The following is a 20501-nucleotide window of genomic DNA, read 5'->3' as shown; positions in this document are numbered from 1 at the left end:
GACGTCGTGTCAGTCTTTAAAAATGTTTTTCAATTCTCTTCTAAGATGATTGACCTCTTCAATAAGAACATTAATTTCATGCACCTCGTCGTGATATGTAAACTGCTCTTCTTCCAAGGACCTGACAAGAAAAAAAATATATATCAGAATTATCACGATTTAATTTATAATCAATTGCTTCATCGTTCAAAGCGGAACCAACTTACCAACTTTGTGTTGAGCTGTTTTGTTCGCGGAAGAAAGATCGCTCATGTCTCAGTTGTAAAAATGAAAATCCCGTCTGGCAGAAACTTTGTCTGGCGAATCACTTGTAAGACAACATGAGGAAATTACCTAATCATTGGGTGTAGCCACAGGAAATGACACTTCGGGTGAGCAGCTTGGAAAATAACTGGGCGATTATATTCTCAAATTGTATGAATCATTTTCAAAACATACTGAAAATGCCCTAAAATGGTTTTGATTAAACATGTTTTCAGTTCGTGTTCCGAGATAAAATATAAACACGAGACCTTGTCTCACAGAATAGTTCCTGTTTTTCTTTTCACAGCACGACCGTGTCAAAAAAACACTTCCTCATTTTCACGGCATGAACTGAAAACATTTGAAACAAAACTTTTTTATGGCGTGGTTTATACACAAAAATGATTTGCAACTCGGGCGGTGGCCAGATGAGATCATAAAGAGAAGTTTATCATTTCGTAATGGCACAAAAGGGGTATCTTAAAAAATATAAACATTCAAATGTTTTGTTTTTCAATATTTTAGATGGGGATTATTGTGCAAAGAAAATTAAACTATTGAAGGAATTTGAGAATGAACAAATCTTTATAGGTTCAATGAGTGAGCTGTTCAACCCCCAGGTGTTCACTTCAATGAGGTTCAACCTCCAGGTTAAAAGGGGAGACAAATAAATATACCTTGGGATAAAAAGGGGGTTTATTTTTAGGGAAAAATAATAGGAATCGCTGAAAATCCCCCATTCATTTACATGGGGAAAAGTGAGCCAGAACCAGTATATCCACCCTACTAATATACGTGTAGTTAGGTCCCTTCCTTTTGTCTGGTGGGAAGACGAGGGAGTGTGTTGCGATGGGCTATAGTTACGATTAATAAATCATTTTTTCCCTTTCATTTTATTAAATAATTTTCCCCTCCATTCCACTTCCCACTCTTCCTCATTTATTTTCTGAGGTGAATTTCCTCGCACCCGTCTCGCTTACCATAGCGTACCACCGACTACCCACTGTAGCTGGAGTCTCGTTTTCTGAGGCAGAATCCCGAAGTTCACGATGAAAGCCGCATCGGCTTCCACCTTTCCAAACCCAGACACGCGTGGTGTGGGCGGGCTAGACCGGCGTCTGGCCGAAACCCCACCCAGAAAGGCGGACCACATGAAGGCCCGGTGCAATCGGAATGCTCGGATCAGACGATGATGTCACCGCAATGGCTCCTCCCCGAGCTCCGGGCTGTATAAAGCACGGACGTCTGAGTTGGTCGTTGTCGTTGGAATTGTGAAGAAGTTTGGGAGGTTGAAGAGAATTGGGAGTTGTTGTGGTCAAGTCGAAGTTGGGGTCGTTGGAGAGGTGGAAGAGAATTGTGAGTTGTTTGGTCGTTGAAGAGAATTGCAGGTTGAAGAGAATTGTTGTGAAAGTGTTCCTTCTGCCTGGCTCTGCCTTCGTCTGGCCTCGACGGCCCGAATACTGTACTGGTCGTTGCCCACACGACCCCGACCAAACCTCTGACCTGGACCTGCCTACTACTCATCTTTCACCTCTTGGACTCCACCATACACGATTACCACATGTGCGGCTGTGGACAGAACTGCACAGCTTTTGTCGGGTGCCACACCACGGAGCATCCCTTCCCCTGAAAAGCTCAGGTACCAAAAACTGTGACCTCAACTCCCTCTCTCCATGGCTGTAAAAGTCCCTTTTCTTTTCATTGGGGTTATTTCGTCTGAGTGTGTTGGCGCCTGTCCGTTAGATAAGCCTGTATAAGATTTTTATTGTTGCTTTATTAATCTCGCGTCAAGTCTGCACTGTGTCCACTTTTGTAAGTTGCTTGTAAAATTGCCGCACCACAACTCTCTCATCTTTCCCCTGCATTATATACCGAATAAACCTTTTTGTTGTGCCACATACTTTTCCCCACTTATTGTAAATAAATAATTGCAGAAATGTTCCCAGCTCGTCTTTGTCTTTTCCTCCATTGGTCAAGCATGGTTCGAATCTGAGTTTAGCCGGGTCTTTATTCCCAATAATCCATTCCTTCTCGCCAGTACGTCCTTGGCAGTGCCGCTCGACTGCATCCGATCCGGAAAGGTAGTCGGTAGTTGGTGGAGTGATCCGGTTCGGGCAAGGAGTACCGAGGGCGTGGTTCCCCGGTAGTCGAAACCGCGTGGTTAATGGGGTAAGTTGATTCTCGACAGGAGGACCCTACGCCACGTGGTTGAGGTATTGGCGTCCACGGTCGGTTACGCGACCCGCCGTGTCACGGAATTATCCATGAGCGACGGCCTACAATTCCAGGGAATCGACGTAGTTTCCCCCACCTCGTGGTCGTTTTCTCCGCCAGACCCCTGGCCCGCAACAATACTTAAAAACGCTCAAAGCTACTAATTTGAAAACTATCGCACTTACAAAAGCGATTTGTAGGTATGACGATCAAGCATTCAATGATATGAGTGAGGAAAGTGAAAAAAAAATTTTGAGCGCTTTCTGATTTTGTTGTTAAGAAACTGTTGCGGCATGTTCCAAGTCAAGGAATTTTTGAGCAGGCCGAACAAAATGGTGGTTTAAGAACCCAGCGATGTGACAGAGGGCTGACCAAGATGGCGCGCCACCGTCTTGGTAAAGTATGTTTTGTTTTTTGTAATGAGCAACTTAGAAATTATCTTTAAAAAGGGTGTTTAAAGGGGTGATTCTCGACAGGAGGACCCTACGCCACGCGGTTGAGGTATTGGCGTCCACGGTCGGTTAAGCGACCCGCCGCGTCATGGAATTATCTGTGAGCGACAGCCGACAATTCCAGGGAGTCTGGTGGGAATCAATGTAGTTTCCCCCACCTAGTGGTCGTTTTCTCCGCCAGACCCCTGGCCCGCAACAATACATAAAAATGCTCCAAGCTACTAATTTGAAAACTATCGCACTTACAAAAGCGATTTGTAGGTATGACGATCAAGCATTCAATGATATGAGTGAGTAAAGTGAAAAAAAAAATTGAGCGCTTTATGATTTTGTCGTTAAGAAACTGTTGCGGCCTGTTCCAAGTTAAGGAATTTTTGAGCAGGCCGAACAAAATGGTGGTTTAAGAACCCAGCGATGTGACAGAGGGCTGACCAAGATGGCGTGCCACCATCTTGGTAAAGTATGTTTTGTTTTTTGTGATGAGCGACTTCTAAATTATCTTTTAAAAGGGTTGTTTAAATTTACCCAAACAACCAATGTTCATTCCTGCATTCCCCTGGAGTTTCCTTGGTATGCATCAAAAGTTTGGGGCCTATTGGTTTCATTTTGGAGTTATGGAGGAGACACACTGACTGACACACACACACACACGATTACAAACTAGCAAAGGTACCCAGCAAATTCTGCATCCCTCCTCCACTCCCACCGGTTCCCCATGCTCTCCGGACTTCCACCCTTCAATCCCCACCCCCCATCTCTCCAGACTCCCACCTCACCCCTTCCCGTTTCTCCCTCCTCCCACTCCACCGTACGCCTTCTCCTCCCTCCAGACTCCCACACCACACCTTCCTCTTCCTCGGTCTCCCACACCACCACTCCCCTCTTCCCTGACTCTCACCCCTTCCCCATGACAGGTGCGGGCTATCGTATTCAAAATATACCATTATCTCGCAATAATGTCAGTCAAGCTATGGCTCAACAGAATACTTGTCTAAATGTGGATACCAGCGGTGAAGGGACCATGGCTGTCTTGCCACCGGCAAAGAATGTAACAACTGTGAACGGAAGGGTCATTTTGAAAGAGAAAGTAGGTCCATGCCCAAGCAGTCGGTCCACACCACTCTTCGCATGGACACACAAGAGGTGAATGTTTTGGTTGACGAAACAGATCGGCTATTCATTGACGGCCTTGATTCGGCAGTGCCAGTTGAGAACCTCTATGTTTGCAAATCAATAGAAGGAGCTAAATTGAAGGTCAAACTGGACACTAGCATGCAAACATATGTCATGCTGTCGTCCTTTTTCGACAAGTTACCGACGAAGCCTGAAGTCCAGAAATCTTCTGTAACTCTGACGGCGAACGGATGACATAAAGTGCCCCACAAAGGCAAGACTGACTTATTCTGGAAGCAAGCAGCAAAAAGGGGAACTTTGAATTCTACATTGTTGACACTTCGGCACCGCCAATTCTGGGGTTACAAGCAAGTGCTGCCCTTGATCTTATTCAAATCGTTGCTGATAAGGACTATGTAAGCATGTGTTTTGTTCGTGCTCACCATGCACCACTCAAGCAGAGCGAAGTCATGCATAATTACGCAGATGTGTTTGTAGGTTTAGGTAGGTTTGTTCACCCATTCCACATTCGGTTAGAAGACAGAGCTTCACCAGTTATCAAGGCTTCATGGAGAGAACCCCACAGTTTACACATGCACCTTAAAAAGAAACTGTCTGACATGGAGGTTTGGGAGGTCATATCACCGATTGATGCTTCCATAGACTGGGTCCATAACTTTGTTATCGCCAAAAAAAGGGACAAGTCTTTGAGGTTGTGCCTTGACCCTCGTAAGCTAAATAAGGCTGTAAAATGGGAGCAACACCAGATACCTACGACTGAAGATGTAATCACCCAACTGGGGGGGAGGGTAAGAAGTTTTTCTCCATCTTCAACCAAAAGATTCATTTTGGCAAGTGGTGCTCAATTCAGACAGTGCTTCAAATTGTACTTTCAATATCCCATTCGGACGATACTGTTTTAGCAGAATGCCATTCGGGCTTTGTTCTGCAAGTGAAGTGTTGCAGACTAGGAATGAATGAACGTTCGGAGATATTGAAGGTGTATGCTTTATCGCTGATGAAATGATTCCCACTGGCATTGATAATGCTCGGCATGACGAGTACGTGAGGAAACTCCTTGATCAGGCCAGAGCCAGCGCGGAGTGAAATTTAACTGGGCAGAAGATCCAATGGAAGGTATCAGAGGTCAGGTTCATGGGACACATTGTCCCTGCTGATGGTTTAAAGCAAGATCAGGAAAAGGTCCAAGCAATCATGGATATGCCAATACAATGCCCACAAGCAAGGCTGACTTACGGCATGCAATGGGCATGATCAACTACTTATCGTGTTTCATTCCGGACACGTCATCAATCACCACCCCACTTCGGAAAATGTTGAAGAAAGATTCACAGTGGCAATGACATCTGGAGCAGGCAGCAACATTCAGCAAGCGAAAACAAACTATCTCATCTGTATGACGGCTATTCTGCAGCGGAAAGGCTCCCCAGGCAAAACTTCCCGGCGAATTCTTTGAACCGTTAAGACCATCTGTTGCGCAGGCTGACGCATCATCAAACGGCCTGGGAGCCTGTCTGCTGCAGGATGGCCGGCCAGTCGCATATGCATCCCCTTCACTGTCCACTGCTGAAAAGAACTATGCCCAGAGTGAGAAAGAGATCTTCGGGGTGATATTTTCCTCGGAGAAGTTTCACCACTATGCCTATGGATACAAGACTGAGGTGCAGACCAACCATCAACCTCGAGTGACTATTGCCAAAAAACACTGTATGGACCTTCACCGAGGCTTCAGTTGATGCTACTTCGACTTATGCGTTACGACGTGTTTGGAAAACAGGTTCCTGGGAAGTTATTACATGTACATTCTTGATTGTTGTCCATATCCAGCACACTCCAGTACACTCCAGCAAACTTCAATAGAATGCAATTCACCACACCAAACACCTGACATTCTTCTCACCTCACCAGATGTCCAGAACATTTAAAGACGATGTGATGTAATATCTTTTTTTCCCTTGATTCGATGGAGGCATTTTAGATAATTCAAAATTCTGGATAATTGATTTTTCTTATTTTCAGATTTGCTAAAGTTTGTCTACCCTTTCGCTAATCTTGATGTAGTAGCTGCAGATTTTGTACTCCTGAGTTTACATCTATTTCGGTTTTCGATGGTGATTTGTGTGCTCGTTGGAGGTGAAGGATGTTTTGTGTTTACTTGATCTTGTAGATCGAGTGTTTGTGTCACTTCTTGTTCAGTGAAGAGTCATTATTATACCTGGTGCTCGTTCCCACATGCTGGTCTGATTACTACAAAAAAATGCTCATTGGAGGTGAGATATTTACGAACCCATCGAAAACGGGTACCTGGCTGGTCAGGTTTATTACAGAGATGGTGAACAGCAGTTGGTCCATGATGGAGGCGACACAACCCATGTCACCCGAGCGCCCTCTATGAATACATCGGTACATATCACGATATCAGTTTAAGCCTGGTGTTGGTTAATGGTTGAGGTGGCTGGTTTCCAGTTTTTCTCAGTCACCTTAAACACATTTCCTGAAACAACATCCCACTTAACCAAAACAGATAACACACAAAACAAAACAGTCTTGTGGTTTGCAAAACTTCAAAAATCCTTTGCAAAATGCAATAATGCTGTCAAATCTCAAAATACACATCTCAAAATGATACATTTGTCATCAAATGAAAAGCTCACTGAATCAAGCATTTCAAAAAGGTGCAATAAATTCAAAATATAAACATCGGAATGTTTCACCCTTTCAATTTTTTTTTCATACAAATTTTACCGGTTTACTCTTCTTGCTTTACATGAGTGCGTGCCCGTACGTGGGTGGCTGTACGTGCAAAAGAAGAAGAATTGTGACGTCAACCGTGATGTCATAGCACCGTGTACTGTCATTGGTTTGGTAAATAAATAGCCAAAACTTGGGAACCACTTGTCCGATTAATATCAAACCTTGAAAAGGCACATCCACAGGGCCCCAGCAATATACCTGGCAAGTTTCAATTAGATCGGAGCAGTGGTTGTCGAGAAACAGCGGTCACACACACACACACACACACACACACACACACACACACACACACACACACACACACACACACACACACACACACACACACACACACACACACACACACACACAGATTGCTGGAATTATCGATATTGTTTCGATTAGATCGGACTAACCGTATCATAAATGGCCATAACTTGGGAAACAGCTGAAACAGATGAAGAAAAATGATATCAAACCTTGAAAAGGCACATACTCAGGTCCCCAGCGTCAATTGTGACGTAATATTAAACAAAGAAGAAGAAGAATTGTAACGTCAATCGTGACGTCATCGCACCGTGTCCTGTCATTGGTTTGGTAAATTAATGGCCATAACTTGGGAATCATTTGTCCAATTAATATAAACCTTGAAAAGGCACATCCACAGGGCCCAGCAATATACCTGGCAAGTTTAAATTCGATCGGACCAGTGGTTGTCGAGAAACAGCGGTTGCAGACAGACACACGGACACACACAAAGAGATTGCTGGAATTACAGATAGATATTGGAAATTGTGTCATTTCACTGGACATCTTACAGATTAAGTGAATATGTTTTTATGGATATAGGGTTCGAGTCCGACCAGGAGGGGAAGCACTCTGGTTCCTCCCAAACACCCGGTCCTGAGGCCACAGGGAACAGATAACTCCGCATGCTGGCGGTTTGCTGAGAAACCATGAACGCCGATTGGTACCGTCAATCCAAGCAGGGTTACACTACTTTGTGTGTTACCATTTCTGGTAGATTGACCCCACCAAGAAAGTTTTGTGCCCTCGATGCATACTAGTGTGAACTTACCATATCAGGTTCAGCCGAGCAGAGCTGCCAAGTACGCACCGGCCAAGAAGAGCAAATTAGTGGGGCAGAACTTCCCGTCTTCCCTGTGTGTGGACCATGCTTGAGCAATGGAGGAAAATACAGAATGAGCTGGGTACATTTATAATACAAGCAATTTATTATTCAGGTGAGGAAAGGGCATGCGGCACAATAATGAAAGGTTTTATTACAAGCAATATTGTTGCGGGGCCAGGCGTCGGCCACGAGAACGACCGCGAGATGGAGCTGCAGAGTCAGCTCGACCGATCGCCCGTAATTCAGATCGTACTTCTTACGGAAAACTCCGGAAAAGTACGGGTCCCTTTTTGGACCGAACTCGCCAATAGACAGACCACGTGGGGTCGGGTCGATTGCCAATTTCAATTTACCTAAATACCCACTTGGTCCAACCTACAGGGGAAATTCACCCTCGACGGCACCCGTACGGAACGAGCTGCTTGGCGTACTCGTTCCATGTGCGATCCAAGCGGTTTGATCGCCGAGCTCCGTCGGTCCCGAATACCCTTTTACAATGGCAACGGCCTGGCTGACTTTCCAACACGCAGCATGCTCAGTCAATGAAAGAATAGACGCAAACGAGCTGAAACATTCAACAATCGGGGTATTTATTCACAATTGGGGATGAGGGAGAGCACATAACGGCAGAGCGAAACCGAATATTACAAAGCACGTATGCAAGGTATGTACAACAAGAGCACTTATACAGTTCATGACTTACTATACTGGCGCCACAAACACACATACGCACACACCCAAAGAATCGGACCAATGGTCTTTATTTGGACCTCCAGCCCGGAGGACAGTCGGGCTGAAGACCAGATTCTGCCTCGGACCTGCCCACCTCGTGTGGTCTTCGAGTTGTTCGGACAGGGCACCAACGAGGGCGAGCTGAATCCGACCTCCGCGAGCCGCGATCAGCTTGCTGAGCTCCGGCAGATCCCCTCGTGCTCCGGAACACACGCTGGTGAGACAAGGCCTGATCCCTCCCAATCTGCTGCGTCGATTCCCCCGAAGAACCACCAACCAAGAACAGCAAAATAACCGAACCAGAACAGAGCGACAAGACCTGTGAACAAGAACCAAGGAGGACTCAGAAGAACTAATTTCTGTCTCTCTCTTCCCTTCTTATCCCTCTCGGGCGCGGCTCACTTCCGGCATGACTTATTCGCTGTCGGTGGGGGGTGTCACATCCCATTTCTTTGAGTCCCCCACGCGAGCCGATTTATGTCCATATTCGGGCATGGAATTCAGTTCGTTCAGCATTGGGTGGGGGCTGTCGCAACCCATTTCTCGGAGTCGCTCACGCGAGCCGATTTATGTCCATATTAGGGCATAGAATTCAGTTCGCCCAGCGTTGGGTGGGGGCTGTCGCAACCCATTTCTGGGAGTTGTTATCGTTGGTGTTGGTGTTCTTATCATTGGTGTTGTAAAATAAAAGAAAACCTGACCATTAAAATAACTTCACAGCGCATTTACATTTATTCACCCATTAGACTAGGGGATGGATTCAAACGAGAAACACATACTTATCGAAATAACTCAGCTGTAGGAACCTGAAAGTCTGTGTGCTCATGGCTTCCAGATTCGCACCAATATGTACAGCAAGGGAAAATAAGGATTTGTGGGGTGCAGCAAAAGAAATACAAGTATTTATAAAAGAGGACACGGTGCAGAGCTAACCCAAAACAAATAACTTGCACATTCTTAACTTTGTACTAACACGATGGGCACCATCAGACTCACACCCGAAGAAATTAGAACAGCAAGTAAGACAGAGACATTTCAAGGTGATTGCGACCTTTCAAATACCTGGCACAGTCAACGGATCAGTGCAAACCCAGTCACTTAGGAGGAGGGAGGAGGGAAGAAAACTGGGGGGTGTCTCGGGTGCACGAGTGGGGAAGTGCAATGAAATGAAAGTGGGGTGCAGGGAAGGAAAAATGAGAAGAGATGTGTGTCTGTAGGTTGCTCTTTTAGATGTTGTGCATCCATTACAGATGAGACAGAAGATAAGAGACAGAAAGTGTGAAAGAAAAGCTTACAATGGCATGTGAGAAGGTCTGTAAATGTAAAGTGTTAATGGTCGATGATCAGTCTGGCGTCCCACCCACTCAGCAACAAATTGCAAATTGCAAATGTTGGGAGCAACAAATTTAGGATTTTGGTGATATTTGGGTCCATCAGTGGGCATGTTTTAGTGTCTTCAAGGATTGTTGAGATGTCATCAGGCCTGCTGGCTTGGCCATCCCACATAACACCAACTCTTCCTCGAATGTGGACGGCGTAGGCAAGTAACCCTTATAGCACCTCAGGCTGGTGTCCGAAATTGCTGATCCATTCTTATAATGTGCTCGGTGGATCAAAATATGAATTAATTTGAATGCTTTATTCAATTGTTTATCATTTCAGAATGTTTACGATTCATGTTCATATTTTGATTAAAATTAAAAATTAAACGTTCATAGGATGGGGGATAAGAACTCGGGGTTTCTTGTCGACTAAAAAATGGTTAGAAAATGTCACAACACACAGCGTGCTCTCTTTCTTCAATGCTGGTTAGTTCAGGATCATGATAAAGCAACAAAAAGTATTATTTATACCAACAACACGGCTCTCAGCATACTCCTAATCATCATTACACAATTCCAACACCTTGAGAAGGCTCTCCACCAGTTATTGGAGTCACCAAATCAAATTGTAACAGTTTAACTGTTTGTGACCTTCTTTCTGCATGCACATCGCAGTCCTTTAAATTCTGTCTTTTTTAAAAAACAAACTGTGAATACTCCTCTGAATTTTCACCTTTTTTGAGGAACTACATTGTGTCGTCGTCGTCGTTTTAAATTGTATATTAAAATGACAATAACAGAAACTATACCGAAAATACCTAATTGATATCAATCTTTGTAAACAATGTTTGGTAACTAACAGATTCTGATTTTTGGCATCATGTATTGATCCACTTCAAAAACCTAAACATAATTAAACACTTTAAACATTTTCTAAAATGTAATGTTTTTGGTTCACGAGTCAGTAAGTGACCACTATATTCGTTATGGGTGTGTGTCTGTCTGTCTGTCTGTCTGTCTGCCTGTCTGTCCCGAGAATAGCTCCAAGGGTTTTGATCCGATCCTGATAAAATTTGGGTGGGAGGTTTATATCATGATCTATTTGTGTTTTTGTGACTATGGGCGAGCTGCGCCCATTGCGGGCGGAGCCACGCCAAAAAAACACGTGTTTTTAGGGGGTAGGCAATTTCAAGTTCCATCTTCTCCGAGGGGGTTTGTCGAATCTGGCAGGGGAATCGGTATTTGGTTAGCCCAATGGCACCTGCAGAGCCCCACGGATATCGATTTTTCATTTTCGTCCCAAGATCAAGGTCACAAGGTCACGAACTTAGAAAATATCAAAAAAATCAAAAAATGTCAAAAAAAAATCAATAAATTGGGCATCGAGCTCCGAGGGTTTTCAACTGTTTCGAATGAAAGTTGGTGTGCAAGTAGTGCTCTTCGAGTACTACAACTTTCATCACTTACGTTTTTCCCGATTCCCGCCAGTTTGCCCGTGGCGTCCCCTCGTGAACCATCGCCGTCTCCAGACTTGTAAAATTTAAAATCTCGTACTTCAAAGAAACATAAATGTGCAACATCCATCTCTCATCTTCAAGGTGACTGCCTGAATTACTGTTTTGCCATCATCACTCAAACACAGACGGTGATGGTTCGTGACACCCTAAGCACACCAATTGACACATTGTTTTACTTGCGGGACAGGGTGTCATTCGATTTAGAAGACAAAATGTTTTTTCACTTGCTATTTATATTTGCAAAGCCATAGGTGTGAAATCCAAGCCACACGGCATTGTTGAGCCTTTGACACAACAAACACCCCATTTATCAGATCAATCTTCCACTTGTGAACACAAAAGGGCTTGGAGGGACGTGTACTCTGGTCTGGAATCGAATCCCGACCCAGCTACAAACTGCCATCCTGGTGCTTCGCAAAACAGGGTGAGGCACCAATGTGTGTGCCGCCCCTCGGATGGACGTTAAACTGGAAGTCCCATGTGACGGTAATAGTTGGTGAATGTTAAACATCCCACGGTGCTCTTCGCAAAGAGTAGTCGCATTATCGCCAGCACCCTGGACAAATGACAAATTCCTACTCGAACATACATCAGCTGCACAGTGATTGTCAGCACCTTTCCACTCCACCACCCTGCCAGGATTTCCCAGCGCTCTCATTGGTGCAAGGACACCTTCCCAAGAAGCAGCACTGCCCCTGTGGGGCTCCGAAGCTGAAAATGGCTCCATTTGCCCCCAAACTCTGCTATGTGATGGAGCTCCAGAATTAACATGGAGTGCGGGTTTCTGGGAGTGCTTTCTGGCCATGAATATGTGCTGGGTACCAAATGGGGGGTCGCAATTGAGTGGAGTGCCAGGGCTATTCAGCCGACATTGAACAGATTCCAGTGCATACCTGCGCTTCGAGCTACATTAGTGGGGCAACTTAGCATAACAATTGTGCATTTTGTGAGGAAAGCACCAAATTTGGCACACTAGTAGCATAACATATTATGAACAGATTTGGATATTGGGCCATCTCAAATTCAGCCGCTGATGGCTGTGGCAGCCATTTTCCAAAATGGCCACTAGCGGTTACTGTAATTTCACTCCAACATTGGTTTGAACATTTATTAAAATCTGAATTAAGAAAACCATAACCTGTAGCCACCTCAAGTTTAAAGATAGCCACCATTTTGCAAGATAGCTGCTAATTATTTGTTGTACCGGACGACTATCTCAGTCATAGAAATTGGTTGTTAAGAATGGTGGCAAACGAATCGCGGGCTGCGTCTGATTGATATTGTTGCGGTTGTGGAAATTCGCATTACACCATAAAGAGTCCTCAGGTGAGATATATCGGTAAGTTCATGTGTAGTTAGCCAGAAACCCGTTGTATAGAGGGAATATGTGTGATTCATCCGGGCTGCGACGCTTTGAGTTAGCCATTTTTCTTTCTCTGTTGTTATTTTCGACCATTAAGCCGCCAACAACTCAAACACCACCCCAACAACCAAATCACCACCATCAGCAACGCCCCCGAACAACTCCACAAAACCGCCACTACCTTCACCTCCACAACCCAACCCCACAAGCATCGCCTCACCCGCCATTCTCTGACGCTCAACAACGCCCCTGAACAACTCCACCACCTTCACCTTTCTCCTTCACAACCAGCAACCGCACCACCTGTGAACACTGAACGTCGGGCTGTCTAGGGCCCGTTCGGCGATTGGTGCCAAACGCATCGAGCCGCGAGCGCGAATGGCGGCCTTTCCGAGGGAGAAATTCGGATCAGAAAGGCTTCACGCCCCTTTTTCTCCGTCCAATGGGCGAGCGTCGGGCGGTATGGCCCCGCCTCCAATCACGATGAACGTGGATTCTGTACGAGAGGAATTCAGATCAAAAAGGCTTCACACCCCCTTTTTGCCGCACCAATGGCTGAACAGAGGGTGGCGTGGCCCCACCTCCAATCGCGTTTTGATCCGAATATTTGCATATAGGCTCCTCCTGAGGCCTATAAAGACGCGAGCATAAAGACTCAGGTGTTGAGTTGAGTTGAGTTGCAGTTGAGTTGCAGTTGAGTTGAGTTGAGTTGAGTTGCAGTTGAGTTGAGTTGAGTTCAGTTCAGTGCGGGTCGAGTGGAGTTCACGCAGTTCAGTTGCAGACGGCTGGTCGAGTTCAAGTTCGAGTCAAGTGAAGACGGCGGTCGGCAACGAGGTTGCGGTGTGGGGGTCGCTCGTCTCGTCGTGGGGTCCAAGCCAGCCAGCCATTCCCCTCTCCCTGAGCATCAGCAATTCCCCCCCCCCATCCGTGCTGAGATAGTGCCGGGGGGCCCCGTTCCTCCCCAACCCTAAACGTGGTGCCAACAAAACTGCTTGCGCGGAGCATGCCGGAGAGGGCTCGCCGACCACGCCAGGGGCACGGAGTCGGGGCGCAGCTGCGCGAACATTGCGGCTTGCCCGCCATCGCGTCACGAGGACGCGGGTAAGACCTTCTCGGTCTCGTGGACCTGGCCGCTCCTCCAGGATCCACGCACATTTGGTCCACGGACCTGTCTGCCTCCTTGCCTGTGAGGGTGGCATTCTTTCCTTTGCTTTTTGCATGAGTGATGTGGCGCCGAGTCCCGACAAGTAGAACTGTATAAGTGTTGTAAATAATTGCCCTTTTATTCGGTCATATTGCATTTGCTTTTGTTGCATCTTGTCTTGACTGTAATATACGTGCCTTCTGCGTTTCCGTAATATATGTGCATTGCATGTTGAACTGTTTCCTGCTTTGCTTCGTCTCCTTCCTTTTATTGAATCTCCATCTTGCATCACGTAAGGGATTCGTAGTGGGTTTCAACATCCCGGTAATTAATCGGAACCGTCAAGGCCGACGATAACTCCGCTCAGTTATCCCTGTAATACGGAACGAACTGCTAAAGCGGTTCGTGTCCGGAGTCGGCCTGTGGCGTGGTACAACTCCTCGGTACGCTACTCGCGCGAGTACTTAGGTAAATCGACCATTCGGCGATCGGACCATATTTTGCGCGGGTAGAATGCGGACTGAGTTGTGGTGAGGTTAAACCCCCACCCGTGACTGGCCCCGGTTGGTAGTTCCCGGAGGGTCACGACTGAATTGTCCATTCCAGTGGGCGAGGCGGCCGCTTTTGGCTACACGCGGTTGATCGCACGCCGGCGGGCGCGAATTCGCAACAATATAAATACCAACATCGCTTATGTAAAGTCAGTGGTTGTTGAGCATGGTGGCAAACAAATCACGGGCTGCGTCTCATTCATATGAATACCGATATCTCACTCATAGAAATTGATCGAGAGATGTCTGATTTAAATGTTCTGAATCGGTGACACAGTCTGCTCTGTTAATATTCTCTCAATTTTGTGAGCACTCTCCCTCACACACACACAAAGCTGTGCATTCAAGTGCGGCCTTTTTGCACTTGCAACGCTTCAGACAGCTCTTCTTGCACTTGCATGATACTAGCTCATAGCAGGTGTGGGCTGCTTTGGGTAGCTTGGTCCAGTGTGGCTCGTACACCCCCTCGTCATTCTTGACCCAGCCCCAGCTGGATGGAGGAGGCAGCTCTGGCGTTGGTAGCAGTGTTTGACCCCACACATGGCCTCCTTGGTAGGCCGCCCTCTTCACATGCTCCTCCAGAGCTGCCTTGGTTGGCGGGATCAGCTGCACGTTGTTCTTCTTCGCGAAGAGTTTCTTCCGGGCCTTGTCAATGTCGTTGCACGTGCTGGTTCTGTCAGAGAGCAATATGACGAACCTCTCGATGGTGTGCATGACATCGTCTGGTATGCCACTTGGTGCAGAGGATAGCTTCAGCAGTGCATCTGTAAGTTCTGGCAGAACGGTCCAGATTGTCCAAGCAGTCTTCTTACCATATCCAGCAAAGCTAGATACAGTGTCACACCCAGTCAGAGCGTGAAACATTGGGAGTACCTGTGCCTTCTCTGGTCCTAGGCCAGCTGCTATTTTGTGGGCTGCCAGGTACCGAAAACTCTTCCCAGTGCCAAATGCTAGCCACAGTTCATCTTCTGGTTGCAGTCCCTGGGCCACTGACACAGCCAACACCACAACATCGGTGTCAACTGTCTTGATCAGTATCTTGTGGTGACCATGGTTGGCTGCATGGGATGTATGCAACAACATTCGACTGTCAGCTTCTTCATGGCTGCATGGGGCGAGCAAGGCCAGGTCAAGCAGCGGTGGCTTGCTCAGGACTGTCTCTCCATCAGTGATAACCAGCTGCTTGTCATCCTGGTCAAACCACCTGAAGATAACTTCTGATAGGAACTTGAACAGCTCGGTCTTGTTGGTGTCCACTTGGAGGAAGTTCTGCCAGTTTCCAGGTATAACTGCTGCTCCGACCACGCGTCTACACACTCCTTTTCCATGCTTTGATCTTGCACTGCTTTTCAGTGAATCAGCAACGTAGCGGTCCCAGACCAGGTCCAGGTGTGACACAGTCTGAAGCTTTGTTGACAGGTACAGTATGAAGACATCCTGGGCATAGTCATCAAAGTTCTTGGCTACCGCAGGCTTCAGTATCTGGACAATGACTGCCCCATCAAGAACTAGGCTGGTGGTATCAGGAGCCTCTGATTGGGCATTGGAGAACTCTTCAAAGCATTTGAGGAGATCACTCTTCGTACCTAGATGGAGACCTTCTCCATCGGAGAGAGCTGGAGGACACGCTTGATTCTCATGACGAAAGAACTCTTCAACGTTTCCATCCCTCGTCTGGCAACCGATGTAGAGCCGTGAGAAAAGTGCCACGTCGTTCCTGAGAATGGCCAGCTGCTGTTTCCCTTTGCTCACACTTCTCGGGGTGGAAGTGCTAAACACCTTCAGCTTGTTCTGACGAATTGCATCATCAATTGGCTTGGTCCTTTCCACCAGACATTCTCTGGTGAAAGCCTGGAACTGCTCTTGGCCAATCTTCTTCATATTCCTGACATTCTCAACTGCAGCAGAACCTGTGTCTTAATAAGAATCTGTGTCTTAATAAGACTAATTAGTCCACTTTAACTTTTTTTTTTCAACCAAATCAAATTGTTACTTTCTCTGACCATTATTGGACCTTGATTAGTAAATAAACTTTCACTATCAACCTGCATTCCTCTCCAGTAAAGCAGATATGTGTCATAACAGTAACCACTGGCGGCCATTTTGAAAAATGGCTGCCACAGCCATCAGCGGCTGAATTTGAGATGGCCCAATATCCAAATCTGTTCATAATATGATAGGCTGCTAGTGTGCCAAAGTTGGTGCTTTCCTCACAAAATGCACAATTGTTATGCTATATTTAGCTAAGTTGCCCCACTACATGCCAATATGCTCCGAACACAAGCCTCTGCCATGGTAGGTAGCGTCTATGGTTCCCCAGTACCCTCAAAGGACAGTTGTAAGCATCTGGGGTGCTGACTGTGGTTGTGGAGTTTGTAGCAGTTGTGGTGAGGTGAATGAAGTATTGTGGAGTTTGCAGTGAGGTGGTTGAAGCGTTTGGAGCGGTTGTGGTGAGGTGGTTGAAGCGTTTGTGGTGAGGAGGGTGAGCGTAGGATATTGTGTGCATTTTTCGGAAGGTGTTGTGGTGGGTGTATAAAGGTTTTAGCATTGTGGTTCCATCCATCCATTTGGACCATACTCGGTGCAGGGAGTTGGTGCTGCCTAAGCAGTCTCCTTGGCTATTGGGTACAATCCTGGATGGGTTGCCACTCCGACACAGGATACCAACATGCTGGCATTCATTTTGCTGACCTCGGAAGAATAATAGGCAGAGTCAACCCCACTTGGTATTAATTCAACAGCCTAGTGGGATTTGAATTCAGGATCCGAGGATTCCAAGTCCACCACCCCAACCATTAAGCCAATACCAGGCATGTTGTGGTTCGAGTACGGAGAAGGTTGAAGCAAGTTGTCCATTGGGGAATGGCACGCGGTTTGAATGGGGTTTTGGCGGAATTTGCTAATGAAGCTGTCTGTTTAGGTGTGTAATGAAGCTGTTAACGAGCGTGCATGCTTGCATGAAGAAGAGGGCATGTGTGCGAAGTAAAGTAAATAAAAAATATAAATGGATAGCAAATCTAATTGAAGACTTAACTAAAATCCCTCGCGATGAATCTTGTCCCATCGCTAGCGCTATCGAGTGCAGCCTGTGGCTGCTGGTTGCAGCATTGGTTGGGACGCGACTATGCCGCTGATGCAGTGTCCCCCTTACCAGTACACTGGTACTCATTTTGCCGACCTCGGAAGGATGATAGGCTGAGTCAACCTCCTGGTGTATTAATTCAGCAGCCCAACGAGGCTTGAACTCAAGATCCTAGGATCCCAAGACACCACCCTCAACACTAAGCCAACACCAGGCTTTTCTTGTCCCATATACCCACTAGACATGAGGGAAGAGTGAACTATAACGAATAATAATGAAACAAGCCAGTTGGTGACATGAGTGGTCGCTAGACTAAGGCGAATTTGAAATACTAGTGCGTGCCCGTACGTGCAAACCCCCCCCCCCCAAAAAACCGTTAAAACCGCATGCCAGAAACAACAACTACACAGGCCGTTCCTTCACTCTAGCATGCCCATACGTGCGTGCCTGTATGTGCGTGGCCGTACATGCGTGGCCGTACATGCAAAAAAAAAACTTTCAAACAACCACACAGGCCGTTCCTTCGCTCTCGTAAACGACGACTGGATTGGGGCATTATGTTTATATATAAATGCGCATAAGAAATCGAGAAATTATGAGAATACAGTAAGTCATCACTATCCAGAAGGCCGTACGTTGTAACCCGTAATGGGGAACGCGGCTGAGGATCTCTTCCCCAACGGCCACGCCGACGCAGCAACGTGTCCTGTCATTGGTAACTAAATGGCGCCCTTTCCCCATTGGCCACGCCTATGCAGCAACGTGTCCTGTCATTGGTAACTAAATGGCGCCCTTTCCCCATCGGCCACGCCTACGCAGCAACGTGTCCTGTCATTGGTTTGGTAAATAAATGGCCATAACTTAGGAAGCACTTGTCCGATTAATATCAAACCTTGAAAAGGCACATACTCAGGGCCCCAGCAATATACCTGGCAAGTTTCAATTAGATCGGACCGGTGGTTGTCGAGAAACAGCGGTCACAGACACAGACACACACACACACACACACACACACACACACACACACACACACACACACACACACACACACACACAGACACACACACACACACACACACACACACACGCATTGCTGGAATTATAGATAGATGTAGATAAGAAAACACATCATATGGCATTTTTGCCGTTCGTTGTTCCATATAGGAACATTACGAGCAACTGTCCATTCATCATTTGTGTTCGATTCCCTAACCCTAAGTTAGGGAATCCCAACGCGAACGTTGGGGTGAAAGCATATAGTAATATAATTGCATACTAGTCATACAGTTTTTGACGGATGAGGCTGAAATTTTTTGACAAAGAGGTTGATTATAGTTCGTATAAAAGCCCTGAAGCCTATTTTTGATTTTCGAAAAAAAAAATTCGGATTTTTTCAAAAATTTCAGTCCCGTTGCTAGGCAACGGTGGCGTCCATAGCAACGGTGCTCAAAAGCATACAACAAGATCCTGGTATGAACCTACCAGTCAAGTTTCATCAAAATCAGTTAACTAGTCTGGCCTCCAGAGCTGTCCATTACATACATACAGACAGATGGAAAACTTGAGAATAACGGTAGTCTCGTGACCACCCAACAGACATACAGACAGACGGAAAACCTAAAGCCGGTATCTCACTGGGCTGCGACAGCTCACGCCAAAATGTGAACGGGATTCTCCAAATTGTCTGGAAACGTTCGCGGTGGTTCTCAATTTCCTCGCGTGAGTCGCAGGACGTCGCTCTGGTGTCACTTGAATTTTGAACATGTTCAAAAAATTTGTGCGACAAATTTTCTCTGAAAATAGTCATAGAGTCGGCGTGGTTGTCTCGAACCGGTCTCGAACCATTCTCAATTTAGTTTCCGTGAGTCAGAAGGTGCGACATATGTGAGATAACTTTGTGAGGGATTGGCAACCTACGAAACTAAATTGTGACTGATTGGAGAAAAAAAATGATAATCTGCCCTGGGACCCCTGAGAGCACGACGGAACTGCGATTCAATGGAGAATATTTTCGGAAGAAATTGCGACATAACTGAGGCACTTTATGACGAAATTGAAGTGATGGAAGTTCCACTTGTCTGAGAAGCCCTGAGCCACCTCCTTCCACTCCTCTTCTGTTGTGGGACACTTGAAGGCTGTGTCTTGGTAGTGGTCGTAGATGGCTTGGCACACCTCTGGCACAACAATGACGAGGGTGTTGGGGGCAACCCGGAACCCATAGGATAGCGACTTTTAAGAATCCCCAGTGGCTAGATACCTTAGAGTGATGGCCAGCTTGAGTCCAGGGAACAGAGGCTTTCTAAAGTTGGTTGTTTTCTTCTCAAGCCTGGGGTGAGTTCTTCCACCATGTGGTTGAACATCTCTGGGTCCATTCTGACAAAGTTCCTGAAGGACTTGACATCCCCCTCTCTAAGGTTCTTCATGAGCTTCTCATACATGCCATACTTGTGTCTCTTCAAGAGCCATTCTCTCACCCAAACACTCTTCTTTCTTCTTTCTCTTCTGACCCTCCTTTCTCTGGCTTTGGACTTGGCCTTCTTGACCGCAGCAGCAGCAAGGAGACATGCTGCAGCCTTCAGCATGTCGGCCTGGTCCTCATCCAGGTTGAGGTCCTCATCCAGCAGGTTCTGCACTATTTCACTGCGGTCCATCTCGCTTGACGTCTGATGACAATATGATTGCTGGAAGGGAGAGGCCTCATATATATGGTCCCGATTTCTCAATTATCACGCATAGCTGTCGTGCGACTGTTGCATGACATTTGCGCCATGGTCGCACGACCGTCGTGTGACCGTCGTGCGACAATTGCATCTGCCAAAAAATCTCAGTTTTGTCACCTGAACGTCGCACGAATGTCGTGCGGCATGTATGTGAACTCCAGG

At 46.5% G+C, this 20501-nt stretch overlaps 1 protein-coding gene and 1 long non-coding RNA gene across 2 annotated transcripts in view; both read right to left on the bottom strand.

Annotated features, from left to right (window-relative positions):
* Window positions 1-20501, bottom strand: part of LOC147012332 (uncharacterized) — a 294843-nt gene that overhangs the window by 53789 nt on the left and 220553 nt on the right. The window lies entirely within an intron of this gene.
* Window positions 14761-16418, bottom strand: LOC147012335 (uncharacterized). Its single transcript, XM_085857932.1, has one exon. It carries the CDS (start codon window positions 16416-16418, stop codon window positions 14835-14837), a length of 1584 nt encoding a protein of 527 aa, XP_085714058.1. The 3' UTR covers window positions 14761-14834.

Source organism: Eptatretus burgeri, chromosome 15 (genome assembly GCF_056783735.1).
Source record: "Eptatretus burgeri isolate ZD-2024b chromosome 15, Ebu_testis_v1, whole genome shotgun sequence".
NCBI lineage: Eukaryota > Metazoa > Chordata > Myxini > Myxiniformes > Myxinidae > Eptatretus > Eptatretus burgeri.
The sequence above is the reverse complement of the archived record's forward strand: the minus strand, read 5'-3'. Positions and strand labels throughout refer to the sequence as shown.